Here is a 20,377-nt window from a genome sequence, read left to right on the forward strand (position 1 = left end):
TTGATAGGCCTACACTACAGAGTTCCTTCCAGGCATCTCTGACAAACACACACACAAACATACACATACTTTGACATATATATATATATATATATATATATAGGCCTATAGGCCTATATATATATATATATATATATATATATATATATATATATATATATATATATATATATATATATATAAGGTCTACATAGGCAAATTATAGTTGCCACTCCGTACCATTTTGCCATATGGCGTCAATTTGTGCGCACATTATATTAATTATTATTATTAATCCGCCAATTAATACGGAAAAAGCACCATTTCTTCGTAAATTATTAGATTTCGGTGTCACCCCCTCACCTGTCGTAGATTGACTTATCAGTTATTCAAAATACTCAGCAAAACCTTTTTTCTTCTGTAAAGTTTATAGTTGGTATTACCCTCCTGGACCCTCGGGTGATAGTTTTAAAAGTCTGCATAGTTCATAGTAATTTTTTTTATCTATAGTCAGTTATTAATATAGGTGGATTAACTCTAATCATTAATTGAACTGGCAAAAGGCTTATTTCTTCAATATATTTTGCAACTTTCGCCATGGTGTCACCCCCAACCCCCTAAATGGTGTCACCCGGTGCGATCCGCACCCCCCCCCCTCCCGTCCCCGCCACGTGACGCCTCTGCCGTGTGATGTCATTTTTTTTAAAAAAGGAGTGATGCTATGGTTCTACATGTGCGCTTGATGATCGTCTCTAATTGTATTCACGCTTGCGAAGTTGTGTGTCGGTTATTTTTAAATTATTCTTTTTTATTTTATTTTTATTTTGTCAGCAACTTCTTTCCTTTCGCGTTTGCTGATTAGAGATCGAGATTTGTAATATCGACGTTTTATACCTTCCTGATTAAAAAAAAAAGTTTTGCAATCATCTCTCTTAGTCTGCGTGTGAACACGATAATTTGTATCAGTTAAAATTCAGTTAAGTTGACGAAATTCAAAATATAGCTTACAGGGGTCGTCCATAAATGACTCGTAGGGAGAGGGGGGTCCGTAATTTTGTGACGGTGTGTGATGAGGGGGAGGGGGGGGGGGGTTCAGATCGTGCGACGTCACACTTTCGGCATTATAAAAAAGCAATGTTAGAAAACGAAGACTGATGTGACGTCATTTTATGGGGAGGGGGTCTGGCTTTTTGTGACGATGTGTGACGGAGGGGAGGGGGGTAAAAATCGTCCAAAAAGGCGTGACGTCATTTATGGATGACCCCCACATAGACCTATTAAATCTTTTTCTTGGGTTCTTACTTATTAATTTTTTAAAATATTTTCAAATATACTAAGTGCTACTTAGGTTCTACTCTATTTCTGTTTCTAAAATACTGATTTAAATACTATTAAATTATATACGTAGGTTCCTATAAACTTTTCAGCGATTTTCGGTACCCGGGAGATGTAATATGCTCAATAACTCAAACTGATTTCTTTAAAAAAAATTGTATCATTTTATCATAAATCAGCATATTCAAAGAACTTTTCGCCTTTTTGTTTTGTCTCGCAAAACGAGCGGTTTTCAACGAAAAAAATAAGTTCGTTATTTAAATATACCTACAGAATGTTTCTCGGCTGTGTTGGGACGTAGATTTACATTGAAACATAAAAAAAAAAAAATTAAATTAAATCAAACGACAAATGAAATGTTTGGTCTTTGAACATTTTTAGAAACACAATTTCTCTTTTTTCAAACACAAATAAAAATCATATTTTAATTTAAATTATACGTTTAATAAAAATTAATAGCCACTTTGTTCAAAATCCTGGCGAATCTCTACTGTCTTCAAAAACATATTTTATTTCTTGTATTTTTTCTCTTTATAGGTTTATTATTTTAAGACTTTATTAAGCTTGTTGGCTTGGGTAGTTATTTTTTTTTCATCTCTGTGTCGCTGTGTGCACAGAGAATAGGACATTGGTTGGACTGGTGAGTTAGCATCCACACTTATAGCGGAGTGAGTTGATCAGCTGGTCCTTGCTTGCTATCTGGTACTCCAGGTCGCGACGACAACGACATTCTTGTTCCAGCTCACCCTTTAACCTGCGGAGCTCTTGTTGGTACCGCGAGTCCTGCAAGTGGATGACGAATCTAATTTAGACTAAAGTCTACCGCCCCCCGCCCCCGAATCAAATGGAATTTATATAGAAAATATATACTTTTAACAGTTCCCCCCCCCCTCCCCCCCCGAAAATTTTAGTCCGCCCCCCCCCCCCCCCCCCCCCGTAAATTTTAAGTGCCCCCCCCCCCCCCTTCCGGAGAAAAAAGTCTGGAAGAAACACTGAATTACCCTGATCTGAAAAGTAAAACAGCGCAACCTTAAACTAATCGTATGGAAACAATGTGGTTATGGGTACGTTTAAACAAGAAAAAAAAATTTAGCCAAAAAGTTAGGAAACATGTGTAAATCTTGAAGTTATATGTTCTTGATGTTTCTTCTTATCGTTTATTTGTATAGCTGTGGACGGATTGCGAATCTGTACAAACATAACAACACGCTATGACATCTATGTTCTCTTTTAGTTCAGATTGGTTGAATCAACATTCAGTAACAAATAGTAGTTTTTATTATACTTAGGCATATATATATATATATATATATATATATATATATATATATATATATATATATATATATATATATATATATATATATATATATATATATATATATATATATATATGTATATATATATATATGGATATTCTTAGACATGAAATGAAAAGCACCTCTAATGCAGCACTTTGTTGAACATTTTGAATGTGGTCCTTCAAACAGCAATTATGTTCTTCAAGTTCTTTGAGCTGATGTATAGAGAATAAGTTTTAGAAAATCAACTGGCACCAAAACTGATACCTGATGTAAAAGAACTAACAGAACACAACACTGCAGCAGTTTGTCATGTGTGTTTGGGAGCTGACAGAGTGGGAGGCATGATGAGAAATACATTCTAGTTGCTGCTAATACATGTAACATTTCAATGAACATTGACACAAACGCTTGTTAGAAAAGTAAAAAAAAATAATTATGAAGTCAATGGGAATTTTCCTAGTTAAGCTAAACGAGTCGTATTTGCAGTCAGATTATTCTAGCTAAGCTAAACGAGTCATATTGGCAGTCAGATTATTCTAGCTAAGCTAAACGAGTCATATTTGCAGTCAGATTATTCTAGCTAAGCTAAACGAGTCTCATATTTGTAAGTAAGATTATCTTAGCCAATCTTAACATGTCTAATTACCTTGCATTCTAGTTTCTGATTCTGACAGTCCAAGTTCCTAAGTTCTGTCTCACAATCTCTGTAGTCGTCTTCTTTTCTACACAAACGGTTTTTATATTCATCAACCTAGGGTCAAACAAGGAGATAAATGACGACGTTGTATTTAAATGTAGCGACTAAAATAATATTAAAAAACGATAATGAATCTGTATGTAGCTAGTTAATAGATTAACTAGTAACCAGAGTTTCTTCCAGGCATCTCTTCTCTTTTACCGCCCCCCCCCCCCCCCCGAACGAAATGAAATTTATATAATTTATATAGAAAATATAATATACTTTTAACAGTGTCCGCCCCCCCCAGAAGAAAGTCTACCGCCCCCCCCCCCCCCCCGAAAATTTCAAGTGCCCCCCCCCCCCCCCGAGAAAAAAGTCTGGAAGAAACAACTTTTCCAACTAGAGATGATAGAACTACTATTTATAACACCAAAATTATAATTTCATTAAGCAAATTGATGTTTTTAATGAGTTTTCATAATCCAAAACATTTTTAACTACTGTTGGTGTGTAGGATTTAAAAGAACAAATGTTGTCTAATTATTTTTAAATAACTTTTTTCGTCATTTTAATTTATCAGGAATATAAAATTTATTATTGCAAATTGTCAACAAATAGTCAGCACTTCTCTCTTGAATTAGTGACGTCATTAATGGATGTGCCTCTTGAATCAAAAGCAATATTGTTAGGCTCTTTGTATGTTTAAAACCTACCATTAACAATGAAGGATGTAAGCCTTCTAAAAAAAACCACACCATAATATGTTATTTTCCAATATAAACAGGTGATTTAAAGCAAGCTTAACGTAACAAAAACCACAGTTTATTTTTGAAAATTGCAGGCCCAAAGTTACCTGGTTGTTTAAGTCACGAATTTCGTTACAAGCCGCGTTCAGGTCGACCTCTAGTTTGTTGACTTGCTGTAGGCAATAGGATTTGTCGCCGCACACTTGTTCCAGTTGATTGTTCAAATCTTTGAGATCACACTGTGTATGACAGTAGGGGCATTAGTACAACAATACACTGTGTATGACAGCAGGGGCATTAGTACAACAATACACTGTGTATGACAGCAGGGGCATCAGTTCAACAATACACTGTACATGGCGATAGGGGCATTAGTACAACAATACACTGTGTATGACAGTAGGAGCATTAGTACAACAATACACTGTACATGGCGATAGGGGTATTAGTACAACAATACACTGTGTATGACAGTAGGGGCATTAGTACAACAATACACTGTACATGGCGATAGGGGTATTAGTACAACAATACACTGTGTATGACAGTAGGGGCATTAGTACAACAATACACTGTGTATGACAGCAGGGGCATTAGTACAACAATACACTGTGTATGATAGCAGGGGCATTAGTACAACAATACACTGTGTATGACAGTAGGGGCATTAGTACAACAATACACTGTGTATGACAGCAGGGGCATTAGTATAACAATACACTGTGTATGACAGCAGGGGCATTAGTACAACAATACACTGTGTATGACAGCAGGGGCATTAGTACAACAATACACTGTGTATGACAGTAGGGGCATTAGTACAACAATACACTGTGTATGACAGCAGGGGCATTAGTACAACAACACACTGTGTATGACAGCAGGGGCATTAGTACAACAATACACTGTACATGGCGATAGGGGTATTAGTACAACAGTACACTGTGTATGACAGTAGGGGCATTAGTACAACAATACACTGTACATGGCGATAGGGGTATTAGTACAACAATACACTGTGTATGACAGTAGGGGCATTAGTACAACAATACACTGTGTAAGACAGCAGGGGCATTAGTACAACAATACACTGTACATGGCGATAGGGGCATTAGTACAACAATACACTGTGTATGACAGTAGGGGCATTAGTACAACAATACACTGTACATGGCGATAGGGGTATTAGTACAACAATACACTGTGTATGACAGTAGGGGCATTAGTACAACAATACACTGTGTATGACAGTAGGGGCATTAGTACAACAATACACTGTGTATGACAGTAGGGGCATTAGTACAACAATACACCGTGTATGACAGTAGGGGCATTAGTACAACAATACACTGTACATGGCGATAGGGGCAATAGTACAACAATACACTGTGTATGACAGTAGGGGCATTAGTACAACAATACTCTGTACATGGCGATAGGGGCAGTAGTATAACAATAGTTGACTGATCACACTGTACATGGCGATAAGGGCATTAGTACAACAATACACTGTACATGATAATAAGGGCATTAGTACAACAATACACTGTACATGTTAATAGGGGCATTAGTACAGCTATAGTTGGCAGATCACTCTGTAAATGACGATAGGGGCATTAGTACAACAATTATTGGCAGATTAAAGCATACATGACAATAGGCGTATTACTTCAACAGTTATTGGCAGTTGAGATCACTCACTACACAAACAATGGTACATTAGTACGAGGACTGTTAACATTCCCCACCCAGAGGCGTAGCGACCCTTCCCGGCACCCGGGGACAAACTTTTGATTTGCACCTCCCCCCCCCCCTCAAGCTTTCGATTTGCACCCCCCCCCCCTCAAACTTTCTATTTACAACCCCCTCAAACTTTCTATTTACACCCCCCCCCCTCAATATTTCGATTTGCACCCCCCTCTCAAACTTTCGATTTGCACCCCCCATCAACCTTTCAATTAATTTTTCAAACCCATTTTGACGCCCCCTAAGGTCGGCGCCTCTGTCCCCACCCACTTCTTCGTCTCATGTAAAAAAAAATGTAAGCGCAACATGCGTGTACATTGTGAGCACTAACTTGGCCTTGACTTTACCTCAAGTTCTTGATTTCTCTTCTGTGAAACAGAAACTTCTCGTTCCAGACATTCAGCACGCTGCCAAGACAAGGTTTACAGCATTAAATGGGGGGGGGGGGGTATACCAAGACATGGTTTACAGCATTAAACATTATACCAAGATAAGGTTTACTGTATTAAATGGGGGGGGGGGGTATACCAAGACATGGTTTACAGCATTAAACATTATACCAAGATAAGGTTTACATCATTAAACATTATACCAAGATAAGGTTTACATCATTAAACATTATACCAAGATAAGGTTTACATCATTAAACATTATACCAAGATAAGGTTTACCGTATTAAACATTATACCAAGATAAGGTTTACATCATTAAACGGTAGGGGGGGGTATATCAAGACATGGTTTACAGCATTAAACATTATACCAAGATAAGGTTTACATCATTAAACATTATACCAAGATAAGGTTTACATCATTAAACATTATACCAAGATAAGGTTTACCGTATTAAACATTATACCAAGATAAGGTTTACATCATTAAACGGTAGGGGGGGGGGGGTATATCAAGACATGGTTTACAGCATTAAACATTATACCAAGATAAGGTTTACTGTATTAAACATTATACCAAGATAAGGTTTACATCATTAAACATTATACCAAGATAAGGTTTACATCATTAAACATTATACCAAGATAGGGTTTACAGTATTAAACATTATACCAAGATAAGGTTTACAGTATTAAATGGGGAGGGGGTATACCAAGATAAGATTTACATCATTAAACGGTTCGGGGGGGGGGGGGAGTATACCAAGATAAGATTTACATCATTAAACGGTTAGGGGGGGGGGGTATACCAAGATAAGGTTTACATCATTAAACATTATACCAAGATAAGATTTACAGTATTAAACGGGGGGGGGGGGGGGTATACCAAGATAAGGTTTACATCATTAAACATTATACCAAGATAAGGTTTACATCATTAAACATTATACCAAGATAAGGTTTACTTCATTAAACATTATACCAAGATAAGGTTTACAGTATTAAACATTATACCAAGATAAGGTTTACATCATTAAACATTATACCAAGATAAGGTTTACAGTATTAAACATTATACCAAGATAAGGTTTACATCATTAAACGGTTAGGGGGGGGGGGGAAGTATACCAAGATAAGATTTATAGCATTAAACGGTTAGGGGGGGGGGGGAGTATACCAAGATAAGGTTTACATCATTAAACGGTTAGGGGGGGGGAGTATACCAAGATAAGATTTACAGCATTAAACGGTTAGGGGGGGGGGGGGGAGTATACCAAGACAAGGTTTACATCACTAAACGGTTAGGGGGGGGGGGGGAGTATACCAAGACAAGGTTTACATCATTAAACATTATACCAAGATAAGGTTTACAGCATTAAACGGGGGGGGGGGGGGGATACCATGATAGGATTTATAAAGAAAATTGGGTGGATATGGAGAGGCTGTAGTTAGAATTCTACTTTATCTAAGCTGTTGCAGATTTTGCATGTCTGAGGGTGGAATGGATTGGAGGGGGAAGCCTCAGTTATGCCCTACCTTAGCTAACGTGTTATACATAGTGCATGCCTCACACAGATCGGACTTGAGTTTCTCGTTGTCCAGTGTTAGTTGATTCACCTTAAAAAAAAAATACGCTTTAAAAACCAACATTGCTGCTTTTGTAAGTGTTCAAAGGGAGTTAACTGTGTTTTTAAATAGATGCATATTGGGGTTTGAAGTTGTTTCCCTTTTGGTTTGTTGTGAAATATTTTTTTCTTAATATTTTTTTTTACACACACATTTGTGTGTGTGTTGAAATAAGAAAAGAGTTGAATTAAAATTAAATTATGCCCTTGAACTTTTTTAACAATAATTTTCTCTCATATTTCGATCTTATCGATGTAAAATTTGATAAATTGGCCTCAATAGTTGAGCACAAGTTTGACAGCCGTCTGCAAGGCCAATTTGTAGCCAGTTCGTGATGTTGACATAATTTACCTCTCGCTCACAATTTTGATTCATGGCTTTGAGTTGATAAATTTCAGACGTGGCGTCACGGAGGTCAGCTTTTAGCGCGTTGACCTATAAATAGATCAACCACAACATTAATAATGGTACAAAATCTTAAAATATATCTAGACTCAAAAAAAAAATTCAACATGTTGGATTTTAAATTCATAAATATTAAACTAGCCTACTTAAAAAAAATGCCTATAAATTTCACCGGCGTTGAACTGATATAGCGACATCGTCAACAATTGTAATGGCTAGCTAGCTATGTACATCTACATGTGACTACAATGAGAAGGTAATGCTAGAAACAAAGATGTAATGCTAGAAACAATGATGTAATGCTAGAAACAAAGATGTAATGCTAGAAACAAAGATGTAATGCTAGAAACACAGATGTAATGCTAGAAACAAAGATGTAATGCTAGAAACAAAGATGTAATGCTAGAAACACAGATTTAACGCTAGAAACAAAGATGTAATGCTAGAAACACAGATGTAATGCTAGAAACACAGATGTAATGCTAGAAACAAAGATGTAATGCTAGAAACAATGATGTAATGCTAGAAACAATGATGTAATGCTAGAAACACAGATGCAATGCTAGAAACAAAGATGTAATGCTAGAAACACAGATGTAATGCTAGAAACAAAGAAGTAATGTTAGAAACAAAGATGTAATGCTAGAAACACAGATGTAATGCTAGAAACACAGATGTAATGCTAGAAACACAGATGTAATGCTAGAAACACAGATGTAATGCTAGAAACACAGATGCAATGCTAGAAACACAGATGTAACGCTAGAAACACAGATGTAACGCTAGAAACACAGATGTAACGCTAGAAACACAGATGTAATGCTAGAAACACAGATGTAACGCTAGAAACACAGATGTAATACTAGAAACACAGATGTAATGCTAGAAACACAGATGTAATGCTAGAAACAAAGATTTAATGCTAGAAACACCGATGTAATGCTAGAAACACAGATGTAATGACACGAGAGTTGCCTCCCTGCCGCTGTTACCTCTGCCTCCCGCTCAGCCAGTGCCTGACAGTTTGTCTTGCACTCGTTCTCCAAACACTGGTTGTTGTTCTCCAACACGTTGATCCTGGCGTGGGCTTGACGTAGGTCGTCGTTCAACATGAAGTTCTCGTCTTTCAGGTTGCAGATTTCGTGCTCCATGTCGCTTATCCGCATTTTAAGACCGCAGATCTACATCAACATCTCAGCATTTACCATAGTCAAAAACGGTTTGATAGAACAACACGATCAGTGCTCATTTAAATAATCTCTTTATAGTTTGGATAAAGGAATTTTTTTCCAAAGCACCAATTTCCATACATTGAAATAAAGTTAAGTTTATATATATATATATATATATATATATATATATATATATATATATATATATATATATATATATATATATATATATATATATATGCCTAAGTATAATAAAAACTCCTATTTGTTACTGAATGTTGATTCAACCAATCTGACCTAAAAGAGAACATAGATGTCATAGTGTGTTGTTATGTTTGTACAGATTCGCAATCCGTCCACAGCTATACAAATAAACGATAAGAAGAAACATCAAGAACACATAACTTCAAGATTTACACATTTTTGCTAACTTTTTGGCTAAATTGTTTTTTCAACTGGTTTTTGAAGATGTCGGTTTGATCACTACACGTTGGTCGCGTTTCATCCGTAGGTTCTCACCAGGCTTATCTTCCCCGCCCACCAGGCGCGGGGCACCCTGTACTAACACCTAGTATCCAGCTTGACCGTGAGGACGGGGGTGTTCGGACCTAAATACAGGTTAGGGACACGTTGATGCCTTCACGTATAAAGCCCGAAGCTGTATGACTTACTAACCTCATTGTTGGCACAACGAAGTTTCTCCTCCGTCTCAGCCAAATCCTCCTTGGTATAGCAAAGTTCGTTGTTCAAGTCGGTGACGTGTTGACACTTCTCCTCGAAGGCACACTTGCAGTCTTTGAGCTTCGCACAGGTGTTGGCTAAGTCATCTTCCAGACAGTTGTACTGGAGGGGGAGAAGGGGCGTGGTCATGTCACGTGATGGGTGGTGTCACGTGGTGGGTGCTGTCACGTGATGGGTAGTGTCACGTGGTGGGTGGTGTCACGTGGTGGGTGGTGTCACGTGGTGGGTGGTGGCACAAGATGGGTAGTGTCACGTGGTGGGTGGTGTCACGTGGTGGGTGGTGGCACGTGATGGGTGATGGCACGTGATGGGTGATGGCACGTGATGGGTGGTGTCAAGTGATGGGTGGTGTCACGTGATGGGTGGTGTCACGTGATAGTTGGTGTCACGTGATGGGTGGTGTCACTTGAAGTGTGGTGTCACGTGATGGATAGTGTTCGAGGAGATGCGGACGGTTGGGGGGGGGGGGGATAGAGATGCATCAAGTTAACATGGGACAGACCAATAAAAGAATGGACCATGCGTGAAAAAGGAAAGCCTTAAGAATTAAAGAGAATGCGCTCTGTGTTGCATACAAGTTAATGGATGAAGTGGTGGGTGAGACACGATGTTGTGCCGTTGTATGATGATGTTGTATGCTGATGTAACTACGAGTCCTACAAGGTTTACCTCAGTGTAAGTGTAACTATGCGAGTCGTTTACCTCAGTATCAGTGTAACTATGCGAGTCGCTTACCTCAGTATCAGTGTAATTATGCGAGTTGTTTACCTCAGTATCAGTGTAATTATGCGAGTTGTTTACCTCAGTATAAGTGTAACTATGCGAGTCGTTAACCTCGGTATAAGTGTAACTATGCGAGTCCTACAAGGTTTACCTCAGTATAAGTGTAACTATGCTACAATGTTTACCTCAGTATCAGTGTAACTATGCGAGTCGTTTACCTCAGTATAAGTGTAACTATGCGAGTCCTACAATGTTTACCTCAGTGTAACTATGCGAGTCCTTTACCTCAGTATCAGTGTAACTATACGAGTCGCTTACCTCAGTATAAGTGTAACTATGCGAGTCCTACAATGTTTACCTCAGTGTAACTATGCGAGTCGCTTACCTCAGTATAAGTGTAACTATGCGAGTCCTATAATGTTTACCTCAGTGTAACTATGCGAGTCATACAATGTTTACCTCAGTTTCAATGTAACTATGTGAGTCCTACAAGTTTTACCTCAGTATAAGTGTAATTATGCGAGTTGTTTACCTCAGTATCAGTGTAACTATGCTACAATGTTTACCTCAGTGTAACTATGCGAGTCCTCCAATGTTTACCTCAGTGTAACTATGCGAGTTGTTTACCTCAGTATCAGTGTAACTATGCTACAATGTTTACCTCAGTATCAGTGTAACTATGCGAGTCCTACAATGTTTACCTCAGTATCAGTGTAACTATGCGAGTTGTTTACCTCAGTATCAGTGTAACTATGACAGTCCTGGTAACGCTTGAAGCAGTTCTCCAGCTCCCTTTTTTCAGCCTCCACGTTGGCTAGCTGGTAGAGAGGGGAACAGATGTAACGGCAGATACTTTAAATGGACACACACCTGGATACGCACCTGGACACACACCTGGACACACACTTGTAGACACCTGGACACACACCTGGACACACACCTGGACACACACCTGGACACACACCTGGACACACACCTGGACACACACCTGGACACACCTGGACACACCTGGACACACTTGTACACACCTGGACACACACCTGGACACACACCTGGAGACACACCTGGACACACACCTTGACACACACCTGGACAAACAGTTGTACACACCTGGACAATACACACCTGGACACACACCTGGACACACACCTGGACACACACCTGGACACACACCTGGACACACACCTGGACACACACCCGGACACACACCCGGACACACACCTTGACACACACCTGGACAAACAGTTGTACACACCTGGACAATACACACCTGGACACACACCTGGACACACACCTGGACACACACCTGGACAATACACACCTGGACAATACACACCTGGACAATACACACCTGGACAATACACACCTGGACAATACACACCTGGACAATACACACCTGGACAATACACACCTGGACAATACACACCTGGACAATACACACCTGGACAATACACACCTGGACAATACACACCTGGACAATACACACCTGGACAATACACACCTGGACAATACACACCTGGACAATACACACCTGGACAATACACACCTGGACAATACACACCTGGACAATACACACCTGGACAATACACACCTGGACAATACACACCTGGACAATACACACCTGGACAATACACACCTGGACAATACACACCTGGACAATACACACCTGGACAATACACACCTGGACAATACACACCTGGACAATACACACCTGGACAATACACACCTGGACACACACCTGGACACACACCTGGACACACACCTGGACACACACCTGGACACACACCTGAACACACATGAAGGACTCACATTCTCCTCCGTGCACCTGAGTTTCTCCATGCAGCAGCCCATCTTACACTTGAGCGCCTCGACGTCCTCGTGACAGTTGCAGAGTTTTTTCTCCGTGTTCTCCAGCTCTCTGGTGACGTCACTCAGCTGGGCCTCCAGGCTGCCGGACACAGCCGGACACAGTTAGTGGCTTCATTAGTAGCAGCTACATCCCACCCCGCCAGTAGTTCTAATGTCCCCACCTACTTCACACAGTTAGTGGCTTCATTAGTAGCAGCTTACACGCATCCCACCCGCCGCCAGTAGTTCTATCTAATGTCCCCACCTACTTCAAACAGTGTGCTACACCTTCCTCCACTTCCCTCTCCACTTCACTCCGTGAACTTCACCCCCCCCCACCCCCCACTTATACTACCTATGACTCCACCTACTTCAAACAGTCCGTGTACTCCACCCACCCCCACCCCCACCTACTTCAAACAGTCCGTGTACTCCACCCACCATCACCACCACCCCCCCCCCCCCACCTACTTCAAACAGTCCGTGTACTCCACCCACCCCCACCCCCACCTACTTCAAACAGTCCGTTTACTCCACCCACCACCACCACCCACCCCCACCCCCCACCTACTTCAAACAGTTCGTGTACTCCACCCCCCCCCCCCCACCCCCACCCCCACCTACTTCAAACAGTCCGTACACTTCTGGTCCAGGGCCGAGTTGACACATTCCAAGTCCCTCATGAGTCGCTGGTTGTTTCTCTCTAAACATTCTTCCTGAAACATTAGGCACCTCTCAATACTGGGGCACAGGGCACCAATACTCTCATGGGCACAGGGCATAAGGCACCTCAATACTTTTATGTTCACAGGGGCATAAGGCACATCTTAATACTCTCATGGGCACAGGACATAAGACACCTCAATACTCTCATGGGCACAGGGCATAAGGCACCTCTCAATACTGGGGTACAGGGCACCAATACTACCATGGGCACAGGGCATAAGACACGTCGATACTCTCATGGGCACATGGTATAAGACATCCACCAATATTCTCAGCATACAACTCACACACTGATAAATACAAATAGAAAATAATAAAACCTCGAATATCCTGCAATAGACACCATGAAAGTGCATGCAATAGGCGCCCTAAACGTACCTTCAATAGTCACCCTAAAACTGCCTGCAATACGCACCACGAAAGTGCCCGTCAAGTCAATAAACCAGCCAGTATCTGTGAATCAGACAAGCTTTTCCATTGACCAACCTCTCGTGCAGGTGTACCATACCTTTTCTTCCAATCGACCCAGTTCATCTTTCATGTGTTCAATCGTGCACTCCATATTTCTCACGTTGGTTTTACAGATCTCGTATTCTGTGCGCGTGGTCTGGAGTCTGGTGGGTTAAAGACAGGAGTTTGTTTAGTCTAAAACACCAGTACATGGTGGGTTAAAGACAGGAATTTGTTTAGTCTAAAACACCAGTACACGGTGGGTTAAAGACAGGAATTTGTTTAGTCTAAAACACCAGTACACGGTGGGTTAAAGACAGGAGTTTGTTTAGTCTAAAACACCAGTAAGTGGTGGGTTAAAGACAGGAATTTGTTTAGTCTAAAACACCGGTACGTGGTGGGTTAAAGACAGGAATTTGTTTAGTCTAAAACACCGGTACGTGGTGGGTTAAAGACAGGAATTTGTTTAGTCTAAAACACCAGTACATGGTGGGTTAAAGACAGGAATGTGTTTAGTCTTCTTCTTCTTCTTCGTTCTTAATTTTTAGTGTTGGGAAGGATCCAGCCTTATCTGCAAGTGGGTTTGAACTCGAGACTTTTTTTTCGAATTTATCAACCATGAGCTTTGCCGACTCGACCATGCTTCCATCACAATTAAGGATTACGTGTCAACTGGTTATGCGCCATTGAGACCATTGACTCTGATTTCAGCCTGCTTTTCTTTTTGAATTTACTTCCATAGCCTTTGTCCAACCAAGAACAAACTACAAGGCAGCAGTTGTTTTGATTTTTGGAGTTGTCTTTCCTAGAAGAGTGGTTGTCCCCAGCTAACGAGCCTCATCTGCCCGAGGGTTCGAACTCGAGACTTTTCGGTTTAGCAACCATGAGCTTTACCGACTCGACCACGCCGACCCCTTGTTTAGTCTCAAACACCAGTACGTGATGGGTTAAAGACAGGAATTTGTTTAGTCTAAAACACCAGTACGATGTAATGATGGGTTCAAGACATCTGTTCGTGTTAACAGTGTATGCAGTTGTCCTTAAGTATTGATTTGTATACTGTTTTCTTTTAACCAAGCCCATGTTCTCATATTTGGTGGTACTAATTCAGCGTTTACGTGTTCTATTAGAAAACATATGTAATTGCGTACATGTTCTAAAATAAAAACCACGTGAAATTGCTTACATGTTCTATTACTAAAAGGCGTGCAATTGCTTAGATGTTCTATAAACAAAAGGCATGTAACTGCTTACATGCTCTATGAATAAAAGGCGTGTAATTGCTTACATTTTCTAATATAAAAACCGCGTATAAATGCTTACAGATTATAGTACCAAAAGGCGTGTAATTGCTTACATGTTCTATTACCAAAAGCATGTAATTGCTTACAGTTTCTCGTACTGCTCATTCTCACACGAGCAGCACTTGAGTTGCTCCTCCAGCTGGCAGATCTTGGTGTGGGCCTTGTTGATTAGACACTGCTGCTCCGTCACAGACTCGCTCAAGATACGGTTCTGTTAGACAGACAGACAGACATACAGACAGACTCACTCAAGATACGGTTCTGTAAGACAGACAGACAGACATACAGACAGACAGACAGGCAGACAGACTCACTCAAGATACGGTTCTGTTAGACAGACAGACAGACATACAGACAGACAGACAGACAGATTCACTCAAGATACGGTTCTGTAAGACAGACAGACAGACAGACGTACAGACAGACTCACTCAAGATACGGTTCTGTAAGACAGACAGACAGACAGACAGACATACAGACTCACTCAAGATACGGTTCTGTAAGACAGACAGACAGACAGACAGACTCAAGATAAGGATCTGTAAGAGAGACAGACAGACATACAGACAGACAGACTCACTCAAGATACGGTTCTGTAAGACAGACAGACAGACAGACGTACAGACAGACTCACTCAAGATACGGTTCTGTAAGACAGACAGACAGACTCAAGATACGGTTCTGTAAGACAGACAGACAGACTCAAGATACGGTTCTGTAACCAGACAGACAGACAGACGTACAGACAGACAGACTCAAGATACGGTTCTGTAAGACAGACAGACAGACAGACAGACAGACTGACTCAAGATACGGCTCTGTAAGACAGACAGACAGACAGACTCAAGATACGGTTCTGTAAGACAGACTCAAGATACGGTTCTGTAAGACAGACAGACAAACAGACAGACTCAAGATACGGTTCTGTAAGACAGACTCAAGATACGGTTCTGTAAGACAGACAGACAGACTGACTCGCTCAAGATACGGTTCTGTAGACAGACAGACAGACAGACTCGCTCAAGATACGGTTCTGTAAGACAGACAGACAGACTCACTCAAGATTTATGACTAAATTCTAGACATGTAAAGAATATAACTAAAAGTTTATCAAAATGAAGAAAATAACAAAAATACAGACGCGAAGAATAGAACAAAATGTAGACAACAATGAAGGGAAAAACTCAAGTTACCTCTTTCTGTATCTCCTCGTAGAGTCTCTGGACTCGGCAGATTTCGTTTCTTAGGGCAGAAATTTCACAATTAAAAGCCGTGTTGTTCTCGCGTTCTATGTCCAGTTCCTCTGATGCTTGGTTGTAGGACTCCTTCAGCTTCTGAATCTGCTGAATCTTCTGTCTCTCTCTGTAATTCAGGTCTTCCTGTGGGATAGAGGGAAACTGGTACAACTTCTGTACATAACACTACCTTCACTAGATCAATTGTTCATTCTAATTGACCCACTTATTATTCAAACGTTTGAGTGGTTTTTAAAATATTACCTAGAAAGGACAACATTTTTATAACGTCACTATTTTCATTAACAAGCACTTGGCTAAACGAATTAAGGCAAAGATGTATAGACCTAGAAACTAAACAACCTAGACGTGTAGGAAACACGTTTGGAAAGAACCGGAAGGGGCGTTACCTTTGCTTGCGTAACCTCCTCCACCATCTGTATCAACATCTCGTTCTGCTCATTTAGGTCCTTGACGTACGCCTCCAGTAGTTGGATGCGCATCTGTTCAAATACCGGGTCACAGGTGTCAACAAGTATAACAAACATGTCAACAAGTATAACAAACATGTCAGCAAGTATAACAAACATGTCAACAAGTATAACAAACATGTCAGCAAGTATAACAAACATGTCAACAAGTATAACAAACATGTCAACAAGTATGACAAAACATGTCAACAAGTATAACAAACATGTCAACAAGTATGACAAAACATGTCAACAAGTATAACAAACATGTCAAAAGTATAACAGACATGTCAACAAGTATAACAAACATGTCAACAAGTATGACAAACATGTCAACAAGTATAACAAACATGTCAACAAGTATGACAAAACATGTCAACAAGTATGACAAAACATGTCAACAAGTATAACAAACATGTCAGCAAGTATAACAAACATGTCAACAAGTATAACAAACATGTCAGCAAGTATAACAAACATGTCAACAAGTATAACAAACATGTCAACAAGTATGACAAAACATGTCAACAAGTATAACAAACATGTCAACAAGTATGACAAAACATGTCAACAAGTATAACAAACATGTCAACAAGTATAACAAACATGTCATCAAGTATAACAAACATGTACAACTTGTGACGTATGTTAACGAATCGACAATCTTTCAGCATTTTTGTCACACAATTTTTTCTACTATCTAGACTGAAATCGCTTTTTATGTAAAAAAAAAAAAAACTTTCTCTTATCTAACAGTACTACCTAACTATGTATAAAACTTTGATTATTTATCAGTAGTGTAATTAATGCTATTATTAATTTAATAAATTTTAATTAACCGTAATTGGCTACTCAGCATTTTAGCATCTGCTGATGCTGCTCTGTAAATATACAATAGAGATAAATCAACAGAGATGGAAACTGCTAACACCATTATCTTTTATTATAATTTCTTTTGATGTGTAGTGAAATCACTTAGGTTAAGATTCATAGTTACGTTCAGATAAACATAAGACTGGTTTACGAGCGCACACACACAGCACAGCATACAACACCACATTCAAGTTCCCCATATAAATTAGACCACACCTCCCTCACATTCCCCTAACGCTAAACAGTTCCATGATCGCCAAAAGGCGATCTGCTGTACATAAAGCCCTATCAACTACGCTATCATACAAGTCCCAGCACCCTGTGACTACGGCTATCATACAAGTCCCAGCACCCTGTGACTACGGCTATCATACAAGTCCCAGCAATTGACTAAGGCTATCATACAAGTCCCAGCACCCTGTGACTACGGCTATCATACAAGTCCCAGCAATTGACTAAGGCTATCATACAAGTCCCAGCACCCTGTGACTACGGCTATCATACAAGTCCCAGCAATTGACTAAGGCTATCATACAAGTCCCAGCACCCTGTGACTACGGCTATCATACAAGTCCCAGCAATTGACTAAGGCTATCATACAAGTCCCAGCACCCTGTGACTACGGCTATCATACAAGTCCCAGCAATTGACTAAGGCTATCATTCAAGTCCCAGCACCCTGTGACTACGGCTATCATACAAGTCCCAGCAATTGACTACGGCTATCATACAAGTCCCAGCACCCTGTGACTACGGCTATCATACAAGTCCCAGCAATTGACTAAGGCTATCATACAAGTCCCAGCACCCTGTGACTACGGCTATCATACAAGTCCCAGCAATTGACTAAGGCTATCATTCAAGTCCCAGCACCCTGTGACTACGGCTATCATACAAGTCCCAGCACCCTGTGACTACGGCTATCATACAAGTCCCAGCACCCTGTGACTACGGCTATCATACAAGTCCCAGCACCCTGTGACTACGGCTATCATACAAGTCCCAGCAATTGACTAAGGCTATCATTCAAGTCCCAGCACCCTGTGACTACGGCTATCATACAAGTCCCAGCACCCTGTGACTACGGCTATCTTACAAGTCCCAGCACCCTGTGACTACGGCTATCATACAAGTCCCAGCACCCTGTGACTACGGCTATCATACAAGTCCCAGCACCCTGTGACTACGGCTATCATACAAGTCCCAGCACCCTGTGACTACGGCTATCATACAAGTCCCAGCACCCTGTGACTACGGCTATCATACAAGTCCCAGCACCCTGTGACTACGGCTATCTTACAAGTCCCAGCACCCTGTAACTACGGCTATCATACAAGTCCCAGCACCCTTCCAGCACCCTGTGACTACGGCTATCATACAAGTCCCAGCAATTGACTAAGGCTATCATTCAAGTCCCAGCACCCTGTGACTACGGCTATCATACAAGTCCCAGCACCCTGTGACTACGGCTATCATACAAGTCCCAGCACCCTGTGACTACGGCTATCATACAAGTCCCAGCACCCTGTGACTACGGCTATGATACAAGTCCCAGCACCCTGTGACTACGGCTATCATACAAGTCCCAGCACCCTGTGACTACGGCTATCATACAAGTCCCAGCACCCTGTGACTACGGCTATCATACAAGTCCCAGCACCCTGTGACTACGGCTATCATACAAGTCCCAGCACCCTGTGACAACATCTATCATACAAGTCCCAGCACTGGATGTCACCATCTTACCCTAGTTGTGTCCTTGCCTGCGCAGTCCGCGGCGTCGAGCTTCATGAACTGTTTCTTGTAGAGGGAGGTTAACTCCCCTCTTAAGCTCTCCATTTTGTGTGTAGTTTGTACAAGTATTCCAAAATTGGGTTTACAATTTTTGAAATATTTAACGCTTACCCCCAGAAACTAGGCAATCTACACATTTCACTTTTTTAAACACTTCACAAAAAACGAGTTTATTTGAATGGCCAATGTTATATTGCGTTTAAAATTATACCCAACTTTAACTATTGGAAGGTTAATTACACGAAATTTTAATTAACACCTAAAAAGAAAATACGCCAACCTTCTAAATATCTAAGTTTTAAATGTGTTTAATATTTTGGCCTCTACATTAGCTTCGAGCCTATTGCTGAAGCTAGTCAGGTTCAAAATATTCGAGGGTAGTCATAACATTGGCTGAACTAGAGGAACAACCCTCCCTTGACCTAGCATGCGCGTGTTGAGAGAAAACCAAACTGAAAAGTGACATTTTCGGTCACTTTCAGGTTTGTGGGGTGGAATTTGAAAACCATTGGATGTTTGAGGCTGACGCTTGAAAGAAATTAAACGCAAACTCCGGAGTGTTGTGATGTCAAAGCCAGTTCTGAGATGCCAGGATAATGACAATCCGCAAAGTGACTTGGGTGTGTTCACAGGAAGTGCTACACATCCCATAATGAACGCGTACTCTGGCGCGAAATGTTTTCAGGATCTTCCCGACTTGCAGTGAATGTAAATTTTTCTTGTTACTTATTTAAAATACAGGTTTAAACTCTTATTTATTGTAAATGTTTCAACCAAATAATTTCGTCTGATTTAAAAATCAGATTTTTAAGGTAGTCAATGTTGTTCTAC

At 40.5% G+C, this 20,377-nt stretch overlaps 1 protein-coding gene across 1 annotated transcript; it reads right to left on the minus strand.

Annotated features, from left to right (window-relative positions):
- Positions 1-1,747: 1,747 nt before the first annotated feature.
- Positions 1,748-20,169, minus strand: LOC131944987 (girdin). The gene is made up of 17 exons (XM_059305912.1): positions 19,499-20,169; positions 16,821-16,913; positions 16,369-16,554; positions 15,262-15,386; positions 13,930-14,035; positions 13,320-13,411; positions 12,657-12,795; positions 11,582-11,665; positions 10,059-10,226; positions 9,204-9,392; positions 8,158-8,241; positions 7,717-7,797; positions 6,137-6,196; positions 4,151-4,282; positions 3,265-3,369; positions 2,756-2,830; positions 1,748-2,097 (listed from the first exon to the last, which is right to left on the minus strand). Exons 1-17 carry the CDS (start codon positions 19,589-19,591, stop codon positions 1,960-1,962), a joined length of 1,950 nt encoding a protein of 649 aa, XP_059161895.1. The 5' UTR covers positions 19,592-20,169; the 3' UTR covers positions 1,748-1,959.
- Positions 20,170-20,377: the final 208 nt, after the last annotated feature.

The sequence above is a fragment of the Physella acuta genome, unplaced genomic scaffold, assembly GCF_028476545.2.
Source record: "Physella acuta isolate Inbredline_101_S28 unplaced genomic scaffold, ASM2847654v3 ptg000518l, whole genome shotgun sequence".
Lineage (NCBI taxonomy): Eukaryota > Metazoa > Mollusca > Gastropoda > Physidae > Physella > Physella acuta.